Source organism: Diabrotica virgifera, chromosome 9 (genome assembly GCF_917563875.1).
Source record: "Diabrotica virgifera virgifera chromosome 9, PGI_DIABVI_V3a".
In the NCBI taxonomy this organism is placed as follows: domain Eukaryota; kingdom Metazoa; phylum Arthropoda; class Insecta; order Coleoptera; family Chrysomelidae; genus Diabrotica; species Diabrotica virgifera.
In genome coordinates, this window is record NC_065451.1 from 213,567,043 (window position 1) to 213,588,411 (window position 21,369).

The following is a 21,369-nucleotide window of genomic DNA, read 5'->3' on the forward strand; positions in this document are numbered from 1 at the left end:
TCACTTATTGTTGCATGCTCCATCACTTTCCAATCCTTAACTAGGTGTGCTACTGCAACATTTGATATTGTTATATCTATATTGCTAGCCGCACCAGCTCTGTTTTGAAAAGTTGGTGGGTAACCGAACCATGAGAATCCTTTGCTACGCAGATGATGCAATCTTAATGATGATGAAAACGAAGATGACTTACAACGCCTACTACAAAAATAACCGCCGAAAAGGATAACCTGACACTATTCACAGAAAAAACCAAATCGGTAGTAATATCCAAGAACCCAATTAGATGTAAATTAGTAGTGGACGACATGAATCGTAGTGAGGTCTATAAATTACAATGATCCGATTGTGATGCCACATATATAGGTAGAACTTGTAGATAATTAGCTTCTCGTTCCCTAGAACACACCAAAAGAGAGAACACTTCCACTTTCTCACAATATCTTAAACAACAAAAACACACTCTTAACATCCCAGAAGACGTCTCCTTGTTACACAACATTCCTCAGAAAGATTACCTAAAATTAGACCTGTATGAGGACCTAGAAATAGTCAGCGAAAAACAAAACAGCCCTAATTGAGTTAACCGTCATGTATCGTTTAATCGAGACTTCATTCCATTACATCGACAACTTTTCTCATAGTCAAGATATCCACCATTCATCCATTCCTCCTTACATGTCCATCTTCATTTAGACTTCGACTCTAAACCACATTTTCGATGTTATACCTATGACTTATTACACTCATTTAAACCTCATTCATAGTCTAATTTTCTGTAACAGACCAACTCACCCATATCAACTTACATCCCTTCTTTCATCACTACTTCTTTTTCCTTTCTTACACACTAATAACCTTATATCCTTCCTGTCCCATCATTGCTAGTTTTTCATCTCCAGATACTTTGATGTCGGGTCTCTGGATTTCTCGGTCCCCTCATTACTACTTTTCTTATTGACATTCACATCTAGTAATACATATTTTTTCAGCCAAACTAAATATATATCATCTTTTGTCTATTTTGTTGGATCCTTCTATTAATAAATTACACCAAATATTAAGCTTATAACATCAGTGTAACTAATATCTTAGAAAAGTACAACTCTGTATTTACAATCTATAATTTTCAATACTATGTAATGATAATTGCCTACCCTAAAGAAAGTATTAATTCACTTCTGTTTGATTCTATAGTTTTTAACTTTTATCCATCATACTGGTTCGGGCTAGAATAATTTTAATCCCAACAAATTTTTTCACTACTGTTATTATTTTAAATATTAACATAAAATTTAAATTCTTTTGGCTGAAGTAACTACACATATTATTACATTATGTCAAGGTACGGTGTCAGTCTAGTGCTGACATACTTCAGAGGGCCATTCCGGTCAGTTGTCACCTAAACTCTGCCATGTAAGGTTCTACCCATGATACTATAAATAACAGTTCTACCTACAATTGTAGGTTCTACCCATGGACGTATAAATAAAGATATATATAAAGATATCTTTATTTATACGTCCATGGTTCTACCTACAATTTCCCAACCAATATGGTTGATGTCATGTGATGCCAGGGGTTAATCTGGAACTATTTTTAACATCCTTTAAAATCAGATAATATAATGTAACCCCAACTGTTTAATATCAATCTAAGCCTTTTTGCCCGTACATTTTGGTGGCTTAAAACATGTAAACCTGTAAGTATAACTATCTATTCACTTTTTTACCTTTGTCAAAATTTAACCTCACGTTTGTTTTACTTATAGAGTTATACTTATTTTAGGTGATAAAACTGATGATGGAATATTGATTCCGAAAACGATTTGTTGTGATACAGCCCTTTTTAGGGATTTTAAATATACTTTTTTTGGGTATATATACCACAACTTAAGGGTTTGCTCACTACGGAGAGCAATGGAGTGTATCCTGGCTCCGACCTTTGCTCCCTGGTATTTATATTCGTTATATTCGTGAATTCTCGCATTTAAAATAATGTATTTATTTTACACGAGAATTCACGAATATAACGAATATAAATACCAGAGAGCAAGGGTCGGAGCGAGGATACAATCCATTGCTCTCCGTAGTGAGCACAACTTAACCCGTTTCACAATTAAAACTCCCCTGTTCCAGTGTTCCTGTACATCAAAGTTTGTCCGACTATTTAGACACCATTAAACTATTAACAAATTTTCTGCTTGCTATCAATAAACTTCTTTTTGGTACACGGGATCCAGGCCTAATAGGGATTTGCAGAGAATTTTATTTTATAAATGGTAACTGAGTTTGCGATGTATAAAATCAATTTTTTCTCCATTTGTGTGTAGTATCGTGCAGTGTGCGAATTAATGTGAATACATCATATTACCACCGTGTGGAATTTAGAACCGGTACACAAGCTGCTGCATCATCTTCGTAAATTCACATGGTTTCAATGGAAATGCATCTTCCTCTGCCATGTGGTGTACCGTATGTTCGCAATTTTAACAACTGTTTTATAATGGTGGATTAACTCCGGAAAATATCCTAGTTATACATATGTTATATAGATTTAGTGAGTATTAAGGCGTGCAATAAATGTCCACACAAATTTTATACGAAAATTTGAAGCAAAGCATTTTAAAAACAAACAAGAACAAAAATAATTGTTCGAACAAACTTAAAAATAGTTCCTAATAGTACAATACCATGTGCAGAAGAAGATCGACAAGTTTACAAAATACTCCAATGTAATAGGCCTTAAGAAAAATACAGAAAAACGAAACTGTAAAAAAAATACCAGCCAAGAAACTAAAATTAAAATAAGTGGAAGACAAATAGGGCAAGTAGAAAACTTTACATATCTGGGATCAATCGTGGAAAAAGGGGTAGTAGATCAGATGAAGAAAAAAAACAGAGAAAACTCTGTCTGATAGAGCAGGATTAAAAATAAACTTTGAGAAAACTAAACTTATGACAAATCAAAAGGTAGCTTTGGACATATGAAATAAAAGATAAATCAAGTAAATAAAAGATAGAAGAAGTCATAAAAGAAAAAACTTTAAGAGAATTATAAAGAATTTCAATAACTAATTAGCTATGTAATGCAGCTACGAATAAGATCAAACTGGTCATATTGATATTCAACCACTGAAGAGTGGATGAAACCTGAATAAAAGCTTGATCATTACTGTCATTAGTAGATTCTAAAGCTTATAACCAAAAATTAAATTGAGAGGAAATCTAACACTTACAAATGAACGACCACTATATCCATCATTGACCACAATTAAATACAATGCAATACCACGAATGACTGAGCTCATGAAGCTTGATCATTACTGTCATTAGTCGATTCTAAAACTTATAACAAAAAATTAAATTGAGAGGAAATCTAACACTTACAAATGAACGACCACTATATCCACCATTGACCACAATTAAATACAATACAATACCACGAATGACTGAGAAGAAAAAGTCAAAAAACCAGGTTACTAATATTTAAAAAATTTGACTATCAAATATATCATAATACTTTAAAGCTTCTATTAAATTTTATCAACAATAACATGGTAATTATTTCAACCAAGGAGAAACAAATAGGTTTGTATGAAGTAATGATTTTCATTAAAATTGGCCTACTTTTTGGTAGATATACTAACGAAATAGGTAGGAGTGTGCTTGCCTCTATTATGAATTTATTCAAATGACAATCGCTAATAGGTTATTTCAAATTTTCAGCCCGCATATACATAATTATGAAAGGTTTGGATGTTTCAGTGGGATTGTATTATAAATTTTGCTTTCAGATATGAGATTTAATACCGGGTGTCCACTTATATTTTCCCCCATTTTAACTGCCTATAACTTCTAAACGGCTCAAGATAGAAATATGCGGTTTTCGCTGAAATGTTTTATTTTAGCAAAAGTTTTGCCTGAATGGATTAAATTTTTTATATCGCTTTCAAATACGAAAAAAAAATGGCGGATTTTTGAAAAAAACGTGGTTGCCTTTTTTTTAATGGAACACCCAGTATATTTTTTTGTAAATTTAAAGAAAGGTCATTCACCTATCCAGTGATATAAAGTTTTTCAAAATCGGTTGTCAAATCACTGAGTAATTAATTTTTAAAATGAGAGGTGCAACGTGGATGTCACATACCTAAATAACATGACTAAACAAATTGATATTATGTTATGTGATTTCCACATTGCATCTCTCATTTTAAAAATTAATTGCTCAGTCATTTGACAACCGATTTTAAAAATTTTTATATCGCTGGATAGGTAAATGACCATTTTTTCAAGTTGCAAACAAGTATACTGGGTGTTTTAATAAAAAAAGTCAACAACGTTTTTTTTTTCAAAAATCCGCCATTTTTTATTTAAAAGCGTTATAAAAATGGTCATTTACCTAAAAACTTGAAAAAACGTTCATTTACCTATCCAGCGATATAAAAATGTTTAAAATCGGTTGTCAAATTAATCAGCAATTAATTTTTAAAATGAGAGATGCAATGTGGAAATCACATAAATTGATATTATGTTATGTGATATCCATGCTGCACCTCTCATTTTAAAAATTAATTACTCAATGATTTGACAACCGATTTTGAAAAACTTTATATCGCTGGATAGGTGAAGGACCTTTCTTTCAATTTACAAAAAAAATATACTGGGTGTTCCATTAAAAAAAAATCAACAAAGTTTTTTTCAAAAATCCGCCATTTTTGTTTTCGTATTTGAAAACTATATAAAAAGTTCAATCCATTCAGACAAAACTTTTACTAAAATAAAACATTTCAGCGAAAACTGCATATTTCTATCTTGAGCCGTTTAGAAGTTATAGGCAGTTAAAATGGGGGAAAATATAAGTGGACACCCGGTATAAACGTGCACAACTTTATTGTATCTTTATCTTTATTTGAATTAAAGTTATACAAGTTTGATAGTTATTCATGTTTTTTGAAAAAATAAGTGAAAATCGTTATTTGTTAATAACTTTTACTAGAACTACCTTAGAACTGTAGTGTTTCACCCAAAGTTGGATATTGGGGTACTTAATAAACCACCAAAATTTGAGACCGATCCATGAATTAGTTATTCTAATTGTTTATCCCAGAAACCTTTATTTTGCAATAATATAAGACAGAAAATAATTAAGATAGGGCAATTCTGCGTATGCCAAATGACAGTAGAAAAGTGAGACTATCAAAATGTACTAAAAAAGATAAAAAATTATCTAATATAGTCAAAAATCCTAATGCCAAATTTTTGAAATTTTGTAGTTTACAAACATTTTGAATAACTTTAAAATATTGCCCGTAGAAAAAATCATTTTACATGTTCAAAATGCTGGTATTTTACACAAATTTTTAAAAATATAGCTCAATTGGTGACTAGTCGTGGTAAGTGAAGGGGGAACTGGGAGCCGACAAATACACGAGTCCAAAAACTAAAAAAAGCAACTTAAAACTACTATCATTCTCTATATCTCGGGATCTACTGAATATATTTGTTTTTTTTTTTTAATTTGTATGTAATTTTTCTGTACATTAGAAAAATTCAATTTGTCTAGACATTTATTAATTAATAAAAAGTCAAATTTGTTTAAACAATTTTTTAAAAAATATTTTTTTCTCAAAAATTCATGTTTTTAATCATACTATTATTATTAATCATAGAAAAAGTTAAGGTATACTTTTATAAATAAATTATCTTGAATAAATAATTATATAATAAAATGAATTTATTTGTTAAAGTGTACTTTAACTTTTTCTATGATAATTAATGATACTGTCATTAAGAAATAGATTTTTGTAAAAAAATATTTTTTGAAGATTGTTTAAACAAATTAGACTGTTTATTAATTAATAAATTTATAAACAAAATGCATATTTGTAATGTACGTAGAAAGTACATAAAGAAAATGTATTAGCTTGAAATTGCTTTTTCGGTATTTTAACTCGGTGGATTTGTAGGTTCCCCCTAGAAACACATGCTAACTTTGTCCCAAATAAACTCAAGCTTAATTTCTTTATTTGAAAATTCGTGTTAAAATACTAGCTTTTCGAATATATAAAAAGATTGTTTCTACAGATAATATTTTAAAGTTATTCTAAATGTGTATAAACTACAAAATTTCAAAAATTTGGCAATAGGATTTTTGGCAATATTAATTAATTTTTTTATGTTTTTTTAATACATTTGATACTACCACTCTTCTACTTTTATATGGCATTGCCACATGTTCATTATTTTCTGACTTATGTTATTGCAAAATAAAGGTCTCCGGGATAAACAAATAGCATAACTTTTAAAGTAAGCAATGAATCGATCTCAAATTTTGAGCGTTTGTCAAGTATTAAAATATCCAACTTTGGGTGAAACCCTAAAAGTCTAGGTTAAAGTTAGTAAAAGATATTAACAAAAATCGATTTTCATTTAATTTGCAATTTGCGAAGCAACAAATTGACATTTTAACATTCAAAAATCGGTATTTTGAAGCTTTTTTAATGTTCTAAAAAATCAAATTTTGTAATTTTATGTCAACTATTTAGCTTTTTAATGGCGTGCAAAAAATCGAAAAAAATCGCGTTTTTTGCACTAAATTATTAATAATTAAAAAACTGACGTAAACTATAGGCAGGAAACAGGTAGGTTTTCTTCGTATAGGTCTACAATAACTAAAAAAGTAGTCAGCTACCTGTATCTTTGATTGTCCTGAGAAAATCTTTATTTCTCTGGGTTATAATGGCATAGGATCAGCAGTTCTTACTCCAAATAGTATATATAGTATTTTTACTACAAAAGCGATATTACGTATGTCAAAATTTTTGACGTAAGAGAACTGTCAAAACATTAGAATGTGACTTTTCATTATTGTCGTGTTTATTACGTTGTATTACGTATATGTTCTTGACAGTTCTCTTACGTCAAAAATTTTGACCTACGTAATATCGCTTTTGTAGTAAAAATACTATATATCACAATTTGAATTAGCATCAATCAGTGGGGTAACTATAAAACATAACTAAAAAAGTAGTCAGCTACCTGTATCTTTGATTGTCCTGAGAAAATCTTTATTTCTCTGGACTATAATGGCATAGGATCAGCAGTTCTTACTCCAAATAGTATATATATTACAATTTGAATTACCATCAATCAGTGGGGTCCTATCTGGGGACTGTGCATTCTATCTTCGACAAGCATTAATTTATATTATAATTGACCACAACATCTCCAAAGCAGTGATAATTATTATTGATTCCCTCAGTTCATTACATACAATAAATCAGCTGTATACAAATATTTCTACAGTCAGAAAAATGAAAAATTACCCATGAACAATCACATCAATCACTTATTTTGTATTTGCTGTCTTTTTCTATAACAAACGTTTGTTATTTATAGAAAAAGACAGCAAATACAAAATAAGTGATTGATGTGATCGTTCATGGGTATAGGGCTTTTCATTCACAGTCATTTGTTTCGAGCTTCTGTCATGTGTCACATAATATTAATATATCTACGTCATACGTCTTTGGTTTGTATCATTGGTATACACCAATAACGTACCACGTAGATATATTAATATTATGTGACACATGACAGAAGCTCGAAACAAATGACAATCGATGAAAAGCCCTATTCTTTCATTTTTCCGACTGTATATGAAATAGAATATTTACAATCACTTAACAAATGTCTAATATTTTTAAATTGAATATTTTATCAAACCCCGTATACAAAATTGTTATAGCTACTATATTTCTAATGGTCTGAAATAGTCTGATAACAAACGCACAATTTTTGTTATCATTTAGGTCTTCACTGTATAATTCAAGCCAATGTTAAAATTTTATGAACTGGGTCGATGTAAAATAGGTCGTATTATCAATCACTTTTATCGAAGCTCAAAAAAATGTTTTGTTTACTTCGTGCTTTACTAAAACAGGCGTTTTTTATTATTTACGAAGTTATATGACAAGAATTCATAGAATCATTAAAAATATTAATATAGCAACAGGTTTACTGGTCCAAGGCTTTTTGTAAAACTTTTCTCCATCTTTTTCAATCTCTAGCATTGTTAGTCCAGATTTTTACATTAAAATTCTTTAGATTCTGTTCTACTTGATGTTACAATCTAATTCTTGGTTTTCTCATTTCTCTATTGATATACAGTCTCTTGTATTATCTCTATGGCCAACCAACACATCAACCGAGGTTTCCGAAAGGTGTACATTCCTGAAATCAAAAGATTTCGAAATTGGAGACAACTTATTGAAATCACTGGCCTGAACAAGACTTAATAAATGGAAGTCTACCGTACAACATATTGATTCTCCCATTCTAGTCGGAAGGCATTGGGACTCCAAAATCAACAATTGAGCCAAATGAGATATTACACAGAAAAATTAAGAACTCCCGAGCTCCACGTGAGAAAACTTATGCATCGGCCGTAAAAAGAGCTCTCAAACAACATAAGACAAATACTCCAGTCACATCAGAATACCCACGTGCCTTCTCATTTGATAACAGAAGCACTTATCTAAACCAAAACAGCTGGCTTTGATGGAATGTATCTCCGAGTCACCAGTTGCTAGCACGTCCATCCAATCCTCGTACTTGAATGACTAGATTTGTTGTACGAAGGTTTTTTTTTTAATTTTTTAAATAAAAATTTAGCTTTATTTTTTATTACCATCAGTTTCTACCATTAAATTTTGTTCAAAAATGTATAAAAATTATTTTCATGCTTCAAGAAAATAGTTTTTTGGATAAAATGCTTACCTATATATCGACCAAGCGTGCAGATCTTCACTGGTAGTTCCACCCGAAAAGGCTCTTGATTCCGGGTTAGAAGGTACCGAGTATTTCCTCTCCATTTCGAATCCTTGCGAGCCCCCTCCTTGGGAGGGGGTGCGACTACGCATCATGGTCTAGGTTATCTCGGACCTGAAAATATAAATACATATAATTAATTATAATTAATTCTAAAATAAAATGTTAAATATTTTATGATAATTTTATTCAGGATCCTCCTCCTCCTAAGTGCGTTCTGTATTGAGGATGGCGATCAATATGGTAAATTTCTCTCTGTTCTGGGCTTGATGAATTTAGTTATTACCTGTTGTGTAGGTCCAGTTTCTGATGTGTCGGAGCTAGGATTTTTTCTTTCTTCCTATACTCCTAGGCCTTGGGCCCGCATATACAATTATTATTTATGACCACACCGTTGAAACTTTTTGTACTTGTTATTTGGGTGGAGTCGGACAAATTTTGAGCTTGGCGCATTATGGTAGTGGGGCGTTTATCTGTCAAGCGGTGACGAAGTTGTCAATTTTATGCAAGAAAAAAATTTATTACCACATTGGTCATTCTATTTTAATCAATGGATTTTATCATATAAACAACGAAAACAATTTTGTCGGACAAAAATATTGGGGCATACGACGCGTCGGACACGCTAAATATGTCAAATTTATGAAAATAATAAATTTATTACCACATGGATAATTTTAACGGTATCTACCATAAAGCATTTTTACAATAATGTGGTAACCTTGTCGGACAATTTTCACGGGGCATATGCGCAGTCGGACGCGCCGAAGATGTCAATTTCCTGAAATTTTTTTATTTACAACCATTTTTCCGACAACATTAGTAGGTTATAAGTAATTATATTCTTAATAAAAAAATCAAAGTGTCGGACAAAAATATTGGGGCAACTCGACAGTCGGACAAAAAATTTAATTTTTATTAGTAAACTATACTTTCCAATTATGCTGGGTTCGTGCATCCCTTATTTTACAACCATTTTTCCGACAAAAGTAGTAGGTTACAAGTAATTATATTCTTAAACAAAAAATGTAATTGTCTGACAAAAATGTTGGGGCAAACGAACAGAAAACTTAATTCTTTTAGGCTATCGACGAGGAGGTATTATCAAAAAAAAATTTTAAAACAGAGTTTCTCGGTTACTTTTGAATCGATTTAGCTGAAAATTGGTACACACACTAAGTAAAGCATTTAAAAGGGTATGACGTAGGTCGGAACCCAAAATTTTCTTAAAAAATTTTCCGACAAGAGGGAAAATTTTAGAAAAATTGTGATCTGATAATGTGTGTATATACTCCTTGAACAACGACAAACATCGTTCTGTATTTTTTTCTCGAATTAAAAAAAAATTTCAGCACATGTATCAGGTTATAAGTAGTTATATTCCAAATCAAAAAATCTAAGTGCCCGACATAAATAGTGGGGCACATCCAAAGTCGGACAAAAAATTTAATTTTTATTAATAAACTATACTTTTAAACTATTCTGGGTTCGTGCATCCCTTATCTTTACAACCATTTTTCCGACAAAAGTAGTAGGATACAAGTAATTATACTCTTAAACAAAAAATGTAATTGTCTGACAAAAATGTTGGGGCAAACGAACAGGAAACTTAACTCTTTTAGGCTATGGACGAGGAGGTATTATCCAAAAATATTTTAAAACAGTTTTTCTCGGTTATTTTTGAATCGATTTAGCTGAAAATTGGTACACACACTAAGTAAAACATTTAAAAGGGTATGGCGTAGAGCTGTACCCAAAGTTTTCCCAAAAAAATTTCGGACAAGAGGGAAAATTTTAGAAAAATTGTGATCTGATAGTTGCGTACATACTCCTTGAACAACGACAAACATCGCTCTGTTGTTTTTTTTCTCGAAATAAAAAAAAATTTCCGACACAAGTATCAGGTTATAAGTAGTTATATTCCAAATCAAAAAATCTAAGTGTCCGACAAAAATATTGGGGCAAATCCAAAGTCGCACAAAAAATTTAATTTTTATTGATAAACTATACTTTTAAATTATGCTGGGTTCGTGTACCCCTTATCTTTACAACCATTTTTCAGACAAAGGTAGTAAGTTACAAGTAATTAGATTCTTAAACAAATAATGTAATTGTTTGACAAAAATCTTGGGGCAAACGAACAGAAAACTTAATTTTTTAGGCTATCGACGAGAAAGTAATATCAAAAAATTTTAAAAGAGTTTTCTCGGTTATTTTTGAATCGATTTAGCTCAAAATTGGTACACACACTAAGTAAAACATTTAAAAGGGTATGACGTAGAGCAGTACCAAAAATTTTCTTAAAAAATTTTCTGACAAAAGAGGAAATTTTTAGAAAAATTGTGATCTGATATTTGCTTACATACTCCTTGAACAACGACAAACATCGTTCTGTAGTTTTTTTTTCCAATTAAAAAAAATTTCCGACACAAGTATCAGGTTATAAGTAGTTATATTCTAAATCAAAAAATCTAAGTGTCCGACAAAAATATTGGGTCAATTCCAAAGTCGGACAAAAAAGTTTATTTTTATTAATAAACTGTCTTTTAAAAAATACTGGGTTCGTGCAACCCTTACCTTTAAAACCATTTTTCCGACAACATTAGTAGGTTATAAGTAATTATATTCTTAATCAAAAAATCAAAGTGTCGGACAAAAATATTGGGGCAACTCGACGGTCGGACAAAAAATGTAATTTTTATTAGTAAACTATACTTTCAAATTATGCTGGGTTCGTGCATCCCTTATCTTTACAACCATTTTTCCGACAAAAGTAGTAGGTTACAAGTAATTATATTCTTAAACAAAAAATGTAATTGTCTGACAAAAATGTTGGGGTAAACGAACAGAAAACTTAATTCTTTTAGGCTATCGACGAGGAGGTATTATCAAAAAAAAATTTTAAAACAGTGTTTCTCGGTTACTTTTGAATCGATTTAGCTGAAAATTGGTACACACACTAAGTAAAGCATTTAAAAGGGTATGACGTAGGTCGGAATCCAAAATTTTCTTAAAAAATTTTCCGACAAGAGGGAAAATTTTAGAAAAATTGTGATCTGATAATTTGTGTACATACTCCTTGAACAACGACAAACATCGTTCTGTATTTTTTTCTCGTATTAAAAAAAATTTCAGCACATGTATCAGGTTTTAAGTAGTTATATTAAAAAATCAATAAATCTAAGTGCCCGACATAAATAGTGGGGCACATCCAAAGTCGGACAAAAAATTTAATTTTTATTAATAAACTATACTTTTAAACTATTCTGGGTTCGTGCATCCCTTATCTTTACAACCGTTTTTCCGACAAAAGTAGTAGGATACAAGTAATTATACTCTTAATCAAAAAATGTAATTGTCTGACAAAAATGTTGGGGCAAACGAACAGGAAACTTAACTCTTTTAGGCTATGGACGAGGAGGTATTATCCAAAAATAATTTAAAACAGTTTTTCTCGGTTATTTTTGAATCGATTTAGCTGAAAATTGGTACACACACTAAGTAAAACATTTAAAAGGGTATGACGTAAAGCTGTACCCAAAATTTTCCCAAAAAAATTTCGGACAAGAGGGAAAATTTTAGAAAAATTGTGATCTGATATTTGCGTACATACTCCTTGAACAACGACAAACATCGTTCTGTAGTTTTTTTTTCTCGAAATAAAAAAAAAATTTCCGACACAAGTATCAGGTTATAAGTAGTTATATTCCAAATCAAAAAATTTAAGTGTCCGACAAAAATATTAGGGCAAATCCAAAGTCGGACAAAAAATTTAATTTTTATTGATAAACTATACTTTTAAATTATGCTGGGTTCGTGTACCCCTTATCTTTACAACCATTTTTCCGACAAAAGTAGTAAGTTACAAGTAATTATACTCTTAAACAAAAAATGTAATTATCTGACAAAAATCTTGGGGCAAACGAACAGAAAACTTAATTCTTTTAGGCTATCGACGAGAAAGTAATATCAAAAAATTTTAAAAGAGTTTTCCCGGTTATTTTTGAATCGATTTAGCTCAAAATTGGTACACACACTAAGTAAAACATTTAAAAGGGTATGACGTAGAGATGTACCCAAAATTTTCTTAAAAAACTTTCCGACAAGAGGGAAAATTTTAGAGAAATTGTGATCTGATATTTGCTTACATACTCCTTGAACAACGACAAACATCGTTCTGTATTTTTTTTCCAATTAAAAAAATTTCCGACACAAGTATAAGGTTATAAGTAGTTATATTGTAAATCAAAAAATCTTAGTGTCCGACAAAAATATTGGGTCAAATCCAAAGTCGGACAAAAAATTTAATTTTTATTAATAAACTGTCTTTTAAAAAATACTGGGTTCGTGCAACCCTTACCTTTAAAACCATTTTTCCGACAACATTAGTAGGTTATAAGTAATTATATTCTTAATCAAAAAATCAAAGTGTCGGACAAAAATATTGGGGCAACTCGACAGTCGGACAAAAAATTTAATTTTTATTAGTAAACTAAACTTCCAAATTATGCTGGGTTCGTGCATCTCTTATCTTTACAACCATTTTTCCGACAAAAGTAGTAGGTTACAAGTAATTATATTCTGAAACAAAAAATGTAATTGTCTGACAAAAATGTTGGGGCAAACGAACAGGAAACTTAATTCTTTTAGGCTATGGACGAGGAGGTATTATCCAAAAATATTTTAAAACAGTTTTTCTCGGTTATTTTTGAATCAATTGAGCTGAAAATTGGTACACACACTAAGTAAAACATTTAAAAGGGTATGACGTAGAGCTGTACCCAAAATTTTCCCAAAAAAATTTCGGACAAGAGTTAAAATTTTAGAAAAATTGTGATTTGATATTTGCGTACATACTCCTTGAACAACGACAAACATCGTTCTGTAGTTTTTTTTCTCGAAATAAAAAAAATTTCCGACATAAGTATCAGGTTATAAGTAGTTATATTCCAAATCAAAAAATCTATGTGTCCGACAAAAATATTGGGGCAAATCCAAAGTCGGACAAAAAATTTAATTTTTATTGATAAACTATACTTTTAAATTATTCTGGGTTCGTGTATCCCTTATCTTTACAACCATTTTTCCGACAAAGGTAGTAAGTTACAAATAATTATATTCTTAAACAAAAAATGTAATTGTCCTACAAAAATGTTGGGGCAAACGAACAGAAAACTTAATTCTTTTAGGCTATCGACGAGGAGGTATTATAAAAAAAAAATTTAAAACAGTGTTTCTCGGTTACTTTTGAATCGATTTAGCTGAAAATTGGTACACACACTAAGTAAAGCATTTAAAAGGGTATGACGTAGGTCGGAACCCAAAATTTTCTTAAAAAATTTTCCGGCAAGAGGAAAAATTTTAGAAAAATTGTGATCTGATAATTTGTGTACATACTCCTTGAACAACGACAAACATTGTTCTGTAGTTTTTTTTTCTCGAATTAAAAAAATTTCCGACACAAGTATCAGGTTATAAGTAGTTATATTCCAAATCAAAAAATCTAAGTGTCCGACAAAAATATTGGGGCAAATCCAAAGTCGGACAAAAAATTTAATTTTTATTGATAAACTATACTTTTAAATTATGCTGGGTTCGTGTATCCCTTATCTTTACAACCATTTTTCCGACAAAGGTAGTAAGTTACAAGTAATTATATTCTTAAACAAAAAATGTAATTGTCTGACAAAAATCTTGGGGCAAACGAACAGAAAACTTAATTCTTTTGGGCTATCGACGAGAAGGTATTATCAAAAAAAATTTTAAAACAGTTTTCTCGGTTATTTTTGAATCGATTTAGCTCAAAATTGGTACACACACTAAGTACAACATTTAAAAGGGTATGACGTAGAGCTGTACCCAAAATTTTCCCAAAAAAATTTCCGACAAGAGGGAAAATTTTAGAAAAATTGTGATCTGATAATTTGTGTACATACTCCTTGAACAACGACAAACATCGTTCTCTATTTTTTTCTGGAATTAAAAAAAAATTTCAGCACATGTATCAGGTTTTAAGTAGTTATATTAAAAAATCAAAAAATCTAAGTGTCCGACATAAATAGTGGGGCAAATCCAAAATCGGACAAAAAATTTAATTTTTATTAATAAACTATACTTTTAAACTATTCTGGGTTCGTGCATCCCTTATCTTTACAACCATTTTTCCGACAAAAGTAGTAAGTTACAAGTAATTATACTCTTGAACAAAAAATGTAATTGTCTGACAAAAATGTTGGGGCAAACGAACAGGAAACTTAATTCTTTTAGGCTATGGACGAGGAGGTATTATCCAAAAATATTTTAAAACAGTTTTCTCGGTAATTTTTGAATAGATTTAGCTGAAAATTGGTACAAACACTAAGTAAAACATTTAAAAGGGTATGACGTAGAGCTGTACCCAAAATTTTCCCAAAAAAATTTCCGACAAGAGGGAAAATTTTAGAAATATTGTGATATGATATTTGCGTACATACTCTTTGAACAACGACAAACATGGTTCTGTAGTTTTTTTTCTCGAAATAAAAAAAATTTCCGACATAAGTATCAGGTTATAAGTAGTTATATTACAAATAAAAAAATCTAAGTGTCCGACAAAAATATTGGGGCAAATCCAAATTCGTACAAAAAATTTAATTTTTATTGATAAACTATACTTTTAAACTATGCTGGGTTCGTGTATCCCTTATCTTTACCACCATTTTTCCGGCAAAAGTAGTAAGTTACAAGTAATTATACTCTTAAACAAAAAATGTAATTGTCTGACAAAAATCTTGGGGCAAACGAACAGCAAACTTAATTCTTTTAGGCTATCGACGAGAAGGTATTATCAAAAAAATTTTTAAAACAGTTTTCTTGGTTATTTTTGAATCGATTTAGCTCAAAATTGGTACACACACTAAGTAAAACATTTAAAATGGTAGACGCAGAGCTGTACTCAAAAAATTTTTCCAAAAAAATTTCCGACAAGAGGGAAAATTTTAGAAAAATTGTGATCTGATATTTGCGTACATACTCCTTGAACAACGACAAACATAGTTCTGTAGGTTTTTTTCTCGAAATAAAAAAAATTTCCGACACAAATCGGGTTATAAGTAGTTATATTCCAAATCAAAAAATCTAAGTGTCGGACAAAAATATTGGGGCAAATCCAAAGTCGGACAAAAAATTTAATGTTTATTAATAAACTATACTTTTAAATTATGCTGGGTTCGTGCATCCCTTATATTTACAACCATTTTTCCGACAAAGTAGTAAGTTACAACTAATTATATTCTTAACCAAAACATGTAACTGTCTGACAAAAATGTTGGGGCAAACGAACAGAAAACTTCATTATTTTAGGCTATCGACGAGGAGGTATTATCAAAAAAAATTTTAAAACAGTTTTTCTCGGTTATTTTTAGATCGGTTTTGCTGAAAATTGTTACACACATTAAGTAAAAAATTTAAAAGGGTATGACTTGGAGAATGGAGAAGAAGACACAATGATGAACTCCAGACAATATACGGAGATGAAAACATAGTACGCTACATTAAATCAAACAGAATACGATGGGCGGGTCACGTACTAAGATTAAGTGACGAAAGACTTCTAAACGCCACATTCTGGGAAATGCCCGATGGAAAAAGGTCAGTTGGTCGCCCAAGAAAGAGATGGAAGGACGCAGTAGCCAGCGATCTACGCAAAATGGGAGTACAGCAATAGGAAATAGCTGCTCAGGACCGACAACAATGGAGGGAAATAGTAAACGCGGCCAAGACTCACATAGAGTTGTAGAGCCAAATGATGATGATGATGATGATGACTTAGAGTTGTACCCAAAATTAATTTTGGGTATTAACTACAGTTACATTATTAATTACAGTTAAGAATTTAATTTTCACCATTGGCGCGCATACGGGTAATATGAGCCGAAAAATACGTAATTTAATATGAAGTCAAAAATGTATAAAAATTAATTTTTTTTTAAATTGTACCAAAACGCCCCATTATTTTTGTCCGACAAGTGATCCAATATGCATTACACATGTAAAAAAACAGTACAAAATAAAAATAACATCTGTGGTAATAAATAAAAAATTTTCAGGAAATTGACATTTTCAGCGCGTCCGACTGCGCATATGCCCCGTGAAAATTGTCCGACAAGGTTACCACATTATTGTAAAAAGGTTTTATGGTAGATTTCGTTAAAATTAGCTATGTGGTAATAAATTTATTATTTTCATAAATTTTAAGTTATTTTTCGGGTGTAACTACAATGATATTATGCTAAAAATGATGGTGTATCGCATATTTAAAATGCGTTTATCTCGAAAACGGTTGAGTTTAGGAAGATGAAAGAAGTATACCTTTTTTAAGTAAAACTAATAAGAAAATAAAAATTTTAATGTCAAAAATTATACAGAGTGAGGGATAAAAAAATTGAACGTAATAAATGAGTGCTGAAAGGCATATGTGGCGCCCTCTGGGCAATGCATAATTTTTGGTAAGGAATATAGATTTCTCGACCCAAGAAACCCCCAGATATAAAATTTCATGTTGTTATCTCATACCTATCAGGAAATATTCAATAATAAATAAAAAAAAAAGTTTAACTTTGACACCCTGTATCTCGGCTATTATAAACTTTGTACTAAGGTAAGTTAGCTTAAATCGGCCTATTTTAACCTCAGGGACCTGAGGTTAAGCTATGGCCCATTCTTTACCAAACACCCTGTATGCATAAAAATTACTTTTTATTTTAATTGTACCAAAACGCCCCATTATTTTTGTCCGACAAGTGATCCAATATGCATTACACATGTAAAAGAACAGTACAAAATAAAAATGACATCTGTGGTAATAAATAAAAAAATTTCAGGAAATTGACATCTTCGGCGCGTCCGACTGCGCATATGCCCCGTGAAAATTGTCCGACAAGGTTACCACATTATTGTAAAAAGGTTTTATGATAGATACCGTTAAAATTATCGATGTGGTAATAAATTTATTATTTTCATAAATTTGACATATTTAGCGTGTCCGACGCGTCATATGCCCCAATATTTTTGTCCGACAAAATTGTTTTCGTTGTTTATATGACAAAATCCATTGATTAAAATAGAATGACCAATGTGGTAATAAATTTTTTTCTTGCATAAAATTGACAACTTCGTCACCGCTTGACAGATAAACGCCCCACTACCATAATGCGCCAAGCTCAAAATTTGTCCGACTCCACCCAAATAACAAGTACAAAAAGTTTCAACGGTGTGGTCATAAATAATAATTGTATATGCGGGCCCAAGGCCTATCCCTTTTCCTTAGATTTTGCCTTCTATAATTACCTGGAGCCGCTCAAATTCCCTATGGCGCATTATGTGTCCTAGATATGACGTCTTTCTAATTTTGATAGTATTGACCAGATGAGGACGTGTGTTCATTATTTCCAGTACTTCTTCATTCGTGGTTCTGCTGGTCCAGCTTATTCTTAACATTCGGCGGTACATCCACATTTCGAATGTTTTTAGTTTGTTGGCGTCATACTGTTTTAATGTCCAGGCCTCATAGCCATATAGTAATAGTGTTGCACATTACACTTTAGCGTTCTCAATCTTATTGTGACTGATATCTTGTGATTACAGAGCATTTTACGCATGTTGATGAAAGCAGACCTTGCTATTTCAATGCGTCTTCTAATTTCTTTTGAGTGGTCTAGCTGACTATTTAGCTCTCTGTCCATGTACATGAAGCTTTGGGAACATGAAGTATATAGTATAAGTAAAAAATATATTACAGTGTTAGATTTGTAGGTTTTGGTAATTCCGCCAAAATTAATTTTGGCTGTTTTTACTAACATTTAACCTTACAGGGACCTTCTTTCTTACCTATTAATGCATGCTTGCAAGTGATATAGAATATCTTTTTTAATTACTCTTGCTCTTGTTGTAATTAGTGATACTAAAAGAACTTTATAAAAACATTATTAAATTTAAAATTAACGTTAGTATACAGTTCAAAATTTTTAAAAGTAAAACCTACACTCTAATAAAGAACTACTTCCTGGGAAAAGTAAACCCTAAAATGCTTTGCACAGACGATTCACTGTGCGAACTGACCTGTGTACACAAAAAAGAGTTTAACATTATAAATACAAAAATGCCCGTCACAGTTTGGACGAGAAATTTAGTTATTAACAAATAAGGGTCAAAAATAAGAGTTTTTTCGTTTAAATCGCTACAGGTAAAAATAGGGTATTAAATGTCTTATTTAAAATATTTTTCTTTTAGTAGATAAGCCAAGGTTTAAAATAGCGTTTTTTGAATTTTGGTTCGATTATTTGTTGCTTCGGATATTGCAAAATAAAACTAAAATTTCGAAAATAAAAAATTTGCTATAACTTTTGGGAAAATGAATTTAGGACTTTCATATTGCAGGAAAAGTTGAGTCAAACAGTCCATACAATGCACAAAAAATTTTAAGACGATGCGTCAATTAGTTTAAATTTTAATCAATTTGTTTAACCCAAAGAGCTTTTTTTCGCAATGTTAGTGTTCAGAAAATAATAATGATACAGCAATTCTGTAAAAACAACATGAAAGAAGAATAGTCATGATTTCAACGCATTTAAAAAAAATCGTTAAAAAGTCATTTTTATCACTCAGAAAATATTTTACTAAAATAGAGTCATTTTTGGCTTATAAACAATTTGAATAACTTTGTTAATATTGACTGTAGGCTAAAACTACAATATAATTTGAAAATCTGGTATTTTTATACGAATTTTCAAAGAAAAACTTTTCTCCTAGGTTAGTTACGGTCAAAGTTAGCCACTTTTTTTATTTAATTGACGGCTACTCTGTTATAACAATTACAGTTGAGTCCGCGAGTCTTTACCCGTGCGTCATCACTTAAAGCATACGAAATAAGTCGGAAATCTATTTCACGCAACAACAACTGACAGAAAGTGCCTACTGTTCCGATTACGGGTTTTATTATAAAATTTGACGTTATCAAATATATAGAATGTCAAATGTAAGTTTTGCTTCAAAATTTTTGCGCAGAATTACAGTTACATTTGAAGTAGCTTAATAAATTATTTTATTATTATTGATTAATAAATAAATAAACAATTTATAAAAAAATCGAATAACATTTTATTTTTGTTATTTTATTCACTTTGACGGAAATCTAAACACAGTCATTTCTTTACTGTGTGAATGACCTTAGTTTTGTATGTTTTAAATATTAATTGCCTAAATATAATTATTTACCTTAAAATTTCAAAGGCCAATATAAAATTAGTTGTGAAAACAACTGTTTGTGTAATATAAAGAAACTTCAAAACGCAAAAATTCGACAAAAACCGCAAAAAGTTCAACTGACTGACAGCCACAAAATTAAACAAATCAGAAACGTCAAACAAATTGTGCTTAAAATATGAAAACATACCGAATCGTCTTTTTTTGTACCTATCTCTTTTCAATGCACTGAGTCTAGATGGTTCATAAAAATAACATTTGTTGTTACTTAATAACAAACGGCAGCTGGTTTGTCATGAGTTTCATGCATGGAAGAGAATGATGTTAGATAAAAAGTATGTGTTTTATCTCGCCAGGTATTAATGACGCACGGGTAAAGACTCGCGGACTCAACTGTAAGCAAAATAACTAGAGCCATTTTGAAGTTGAAGATATATAGTTTATGTGTAAAAGTTTGAGTGAACTTTTAACCTCAACAGAGTGGTTAATAAAGCTTTAAAAATGCCGTCCGAACGGAATTAATTCGTGGTCGGTGGAGGGGAATTGCTAAAATACGTGCACTCAAAAAATGAAACTGATTCTGCCAACATATGCTGCGATTAATATCGCTGGAACTTGTTGATGGATTTTGGTCATAATTTTTTAATTTGTATGTACTCGTAGTCTTATAGAGTACGTTATGTACACACAACCCCACCTAACATTACAAAATGTTAGTGGGAACTCCCCTTATCACTCAGGAATTGAAAAATAGATTACGACTGATTCTAAGACCTACCGAATATACATATATAATTTCATAAAAATCGCTCAAGCGGTCTCGGAGGAGTATGGAAACTAACACTGTGACAGGAGAATTTTATACATGTAAATATATAGATGGCTATTAACAAATAGGGGTTGGTGATAGAAGAGTGAAAATTAAGGGTTGTATGTATTTTTTAATTCTGCATCATATGAAATTAAAGTAGATAATTTTGTCTAAAAAAATAAAAAAAAATGTCAGGGGGCAACCCCCCTTATAACTTATGGGTATAAAAAATAGATTAAAACCTCTTTAACGTCCTTCAGGATAAACGTGTAAAATTTGATAAAAATCGGCCAAGTCGTTTCGGAGTAGTATGGTAACTAACACTGTTACAGGAGAATTTGATGTATATAGAAGTAACTGCGAATTAAATAATAAAAGAGGCTAACTTTGAACCTAATAATTTACCTAGACAAAAATTTTTTTTCTGAAAATTCGTATAAAAATACCAGCTTTTGAAATCCTAAAGTAGATTTACTCTGTAGTCAA

General features: G+C 30.9%; 2 protein-coding genes across 2 annotated transcripts in view; one reads left to right on the forward strand and one right to left on the reverse strand.

The window, feature by feature from the left end:
* LOC114338374 (ATP-binding cassette sub-family G member 8) overlaps positions 1–21,369 on the reverse strand; it is a 113,242-nt gene that overhangs the window by 66,320 nt on the left and 25,553 nt on the right. Inside the window, exon 2 of the mRNA XM_028288962.2 lies at positions 8,781–8,945. Within this exon, the coding sequence (XP_028144763.1) occupies positions 8,781–8,926 (146 nt within the window). The 5' untranslated portion in view covers positions 8,927–8,945. The remainder of the gene's footprint in view (positions 1–8,780; positions 8,946–21,369) is intronic.
* The window catches only part of LOC114337362 (ATP-binding cassette sub-family G member 5), a 117,808-nt gene continuing 98,122 nt past the window's right edge, over positions 1,684–21,369 (forward strand). Inside the window, exon 1 of the mRNA XM_050662527.1 lies at positions 1,684–1,702. The gene's annotated coding sequence lies outside the window, so the exon portion shown is untranslated. The remainder of the gene's footprint in view (positions 1,703–21,369) is intronic.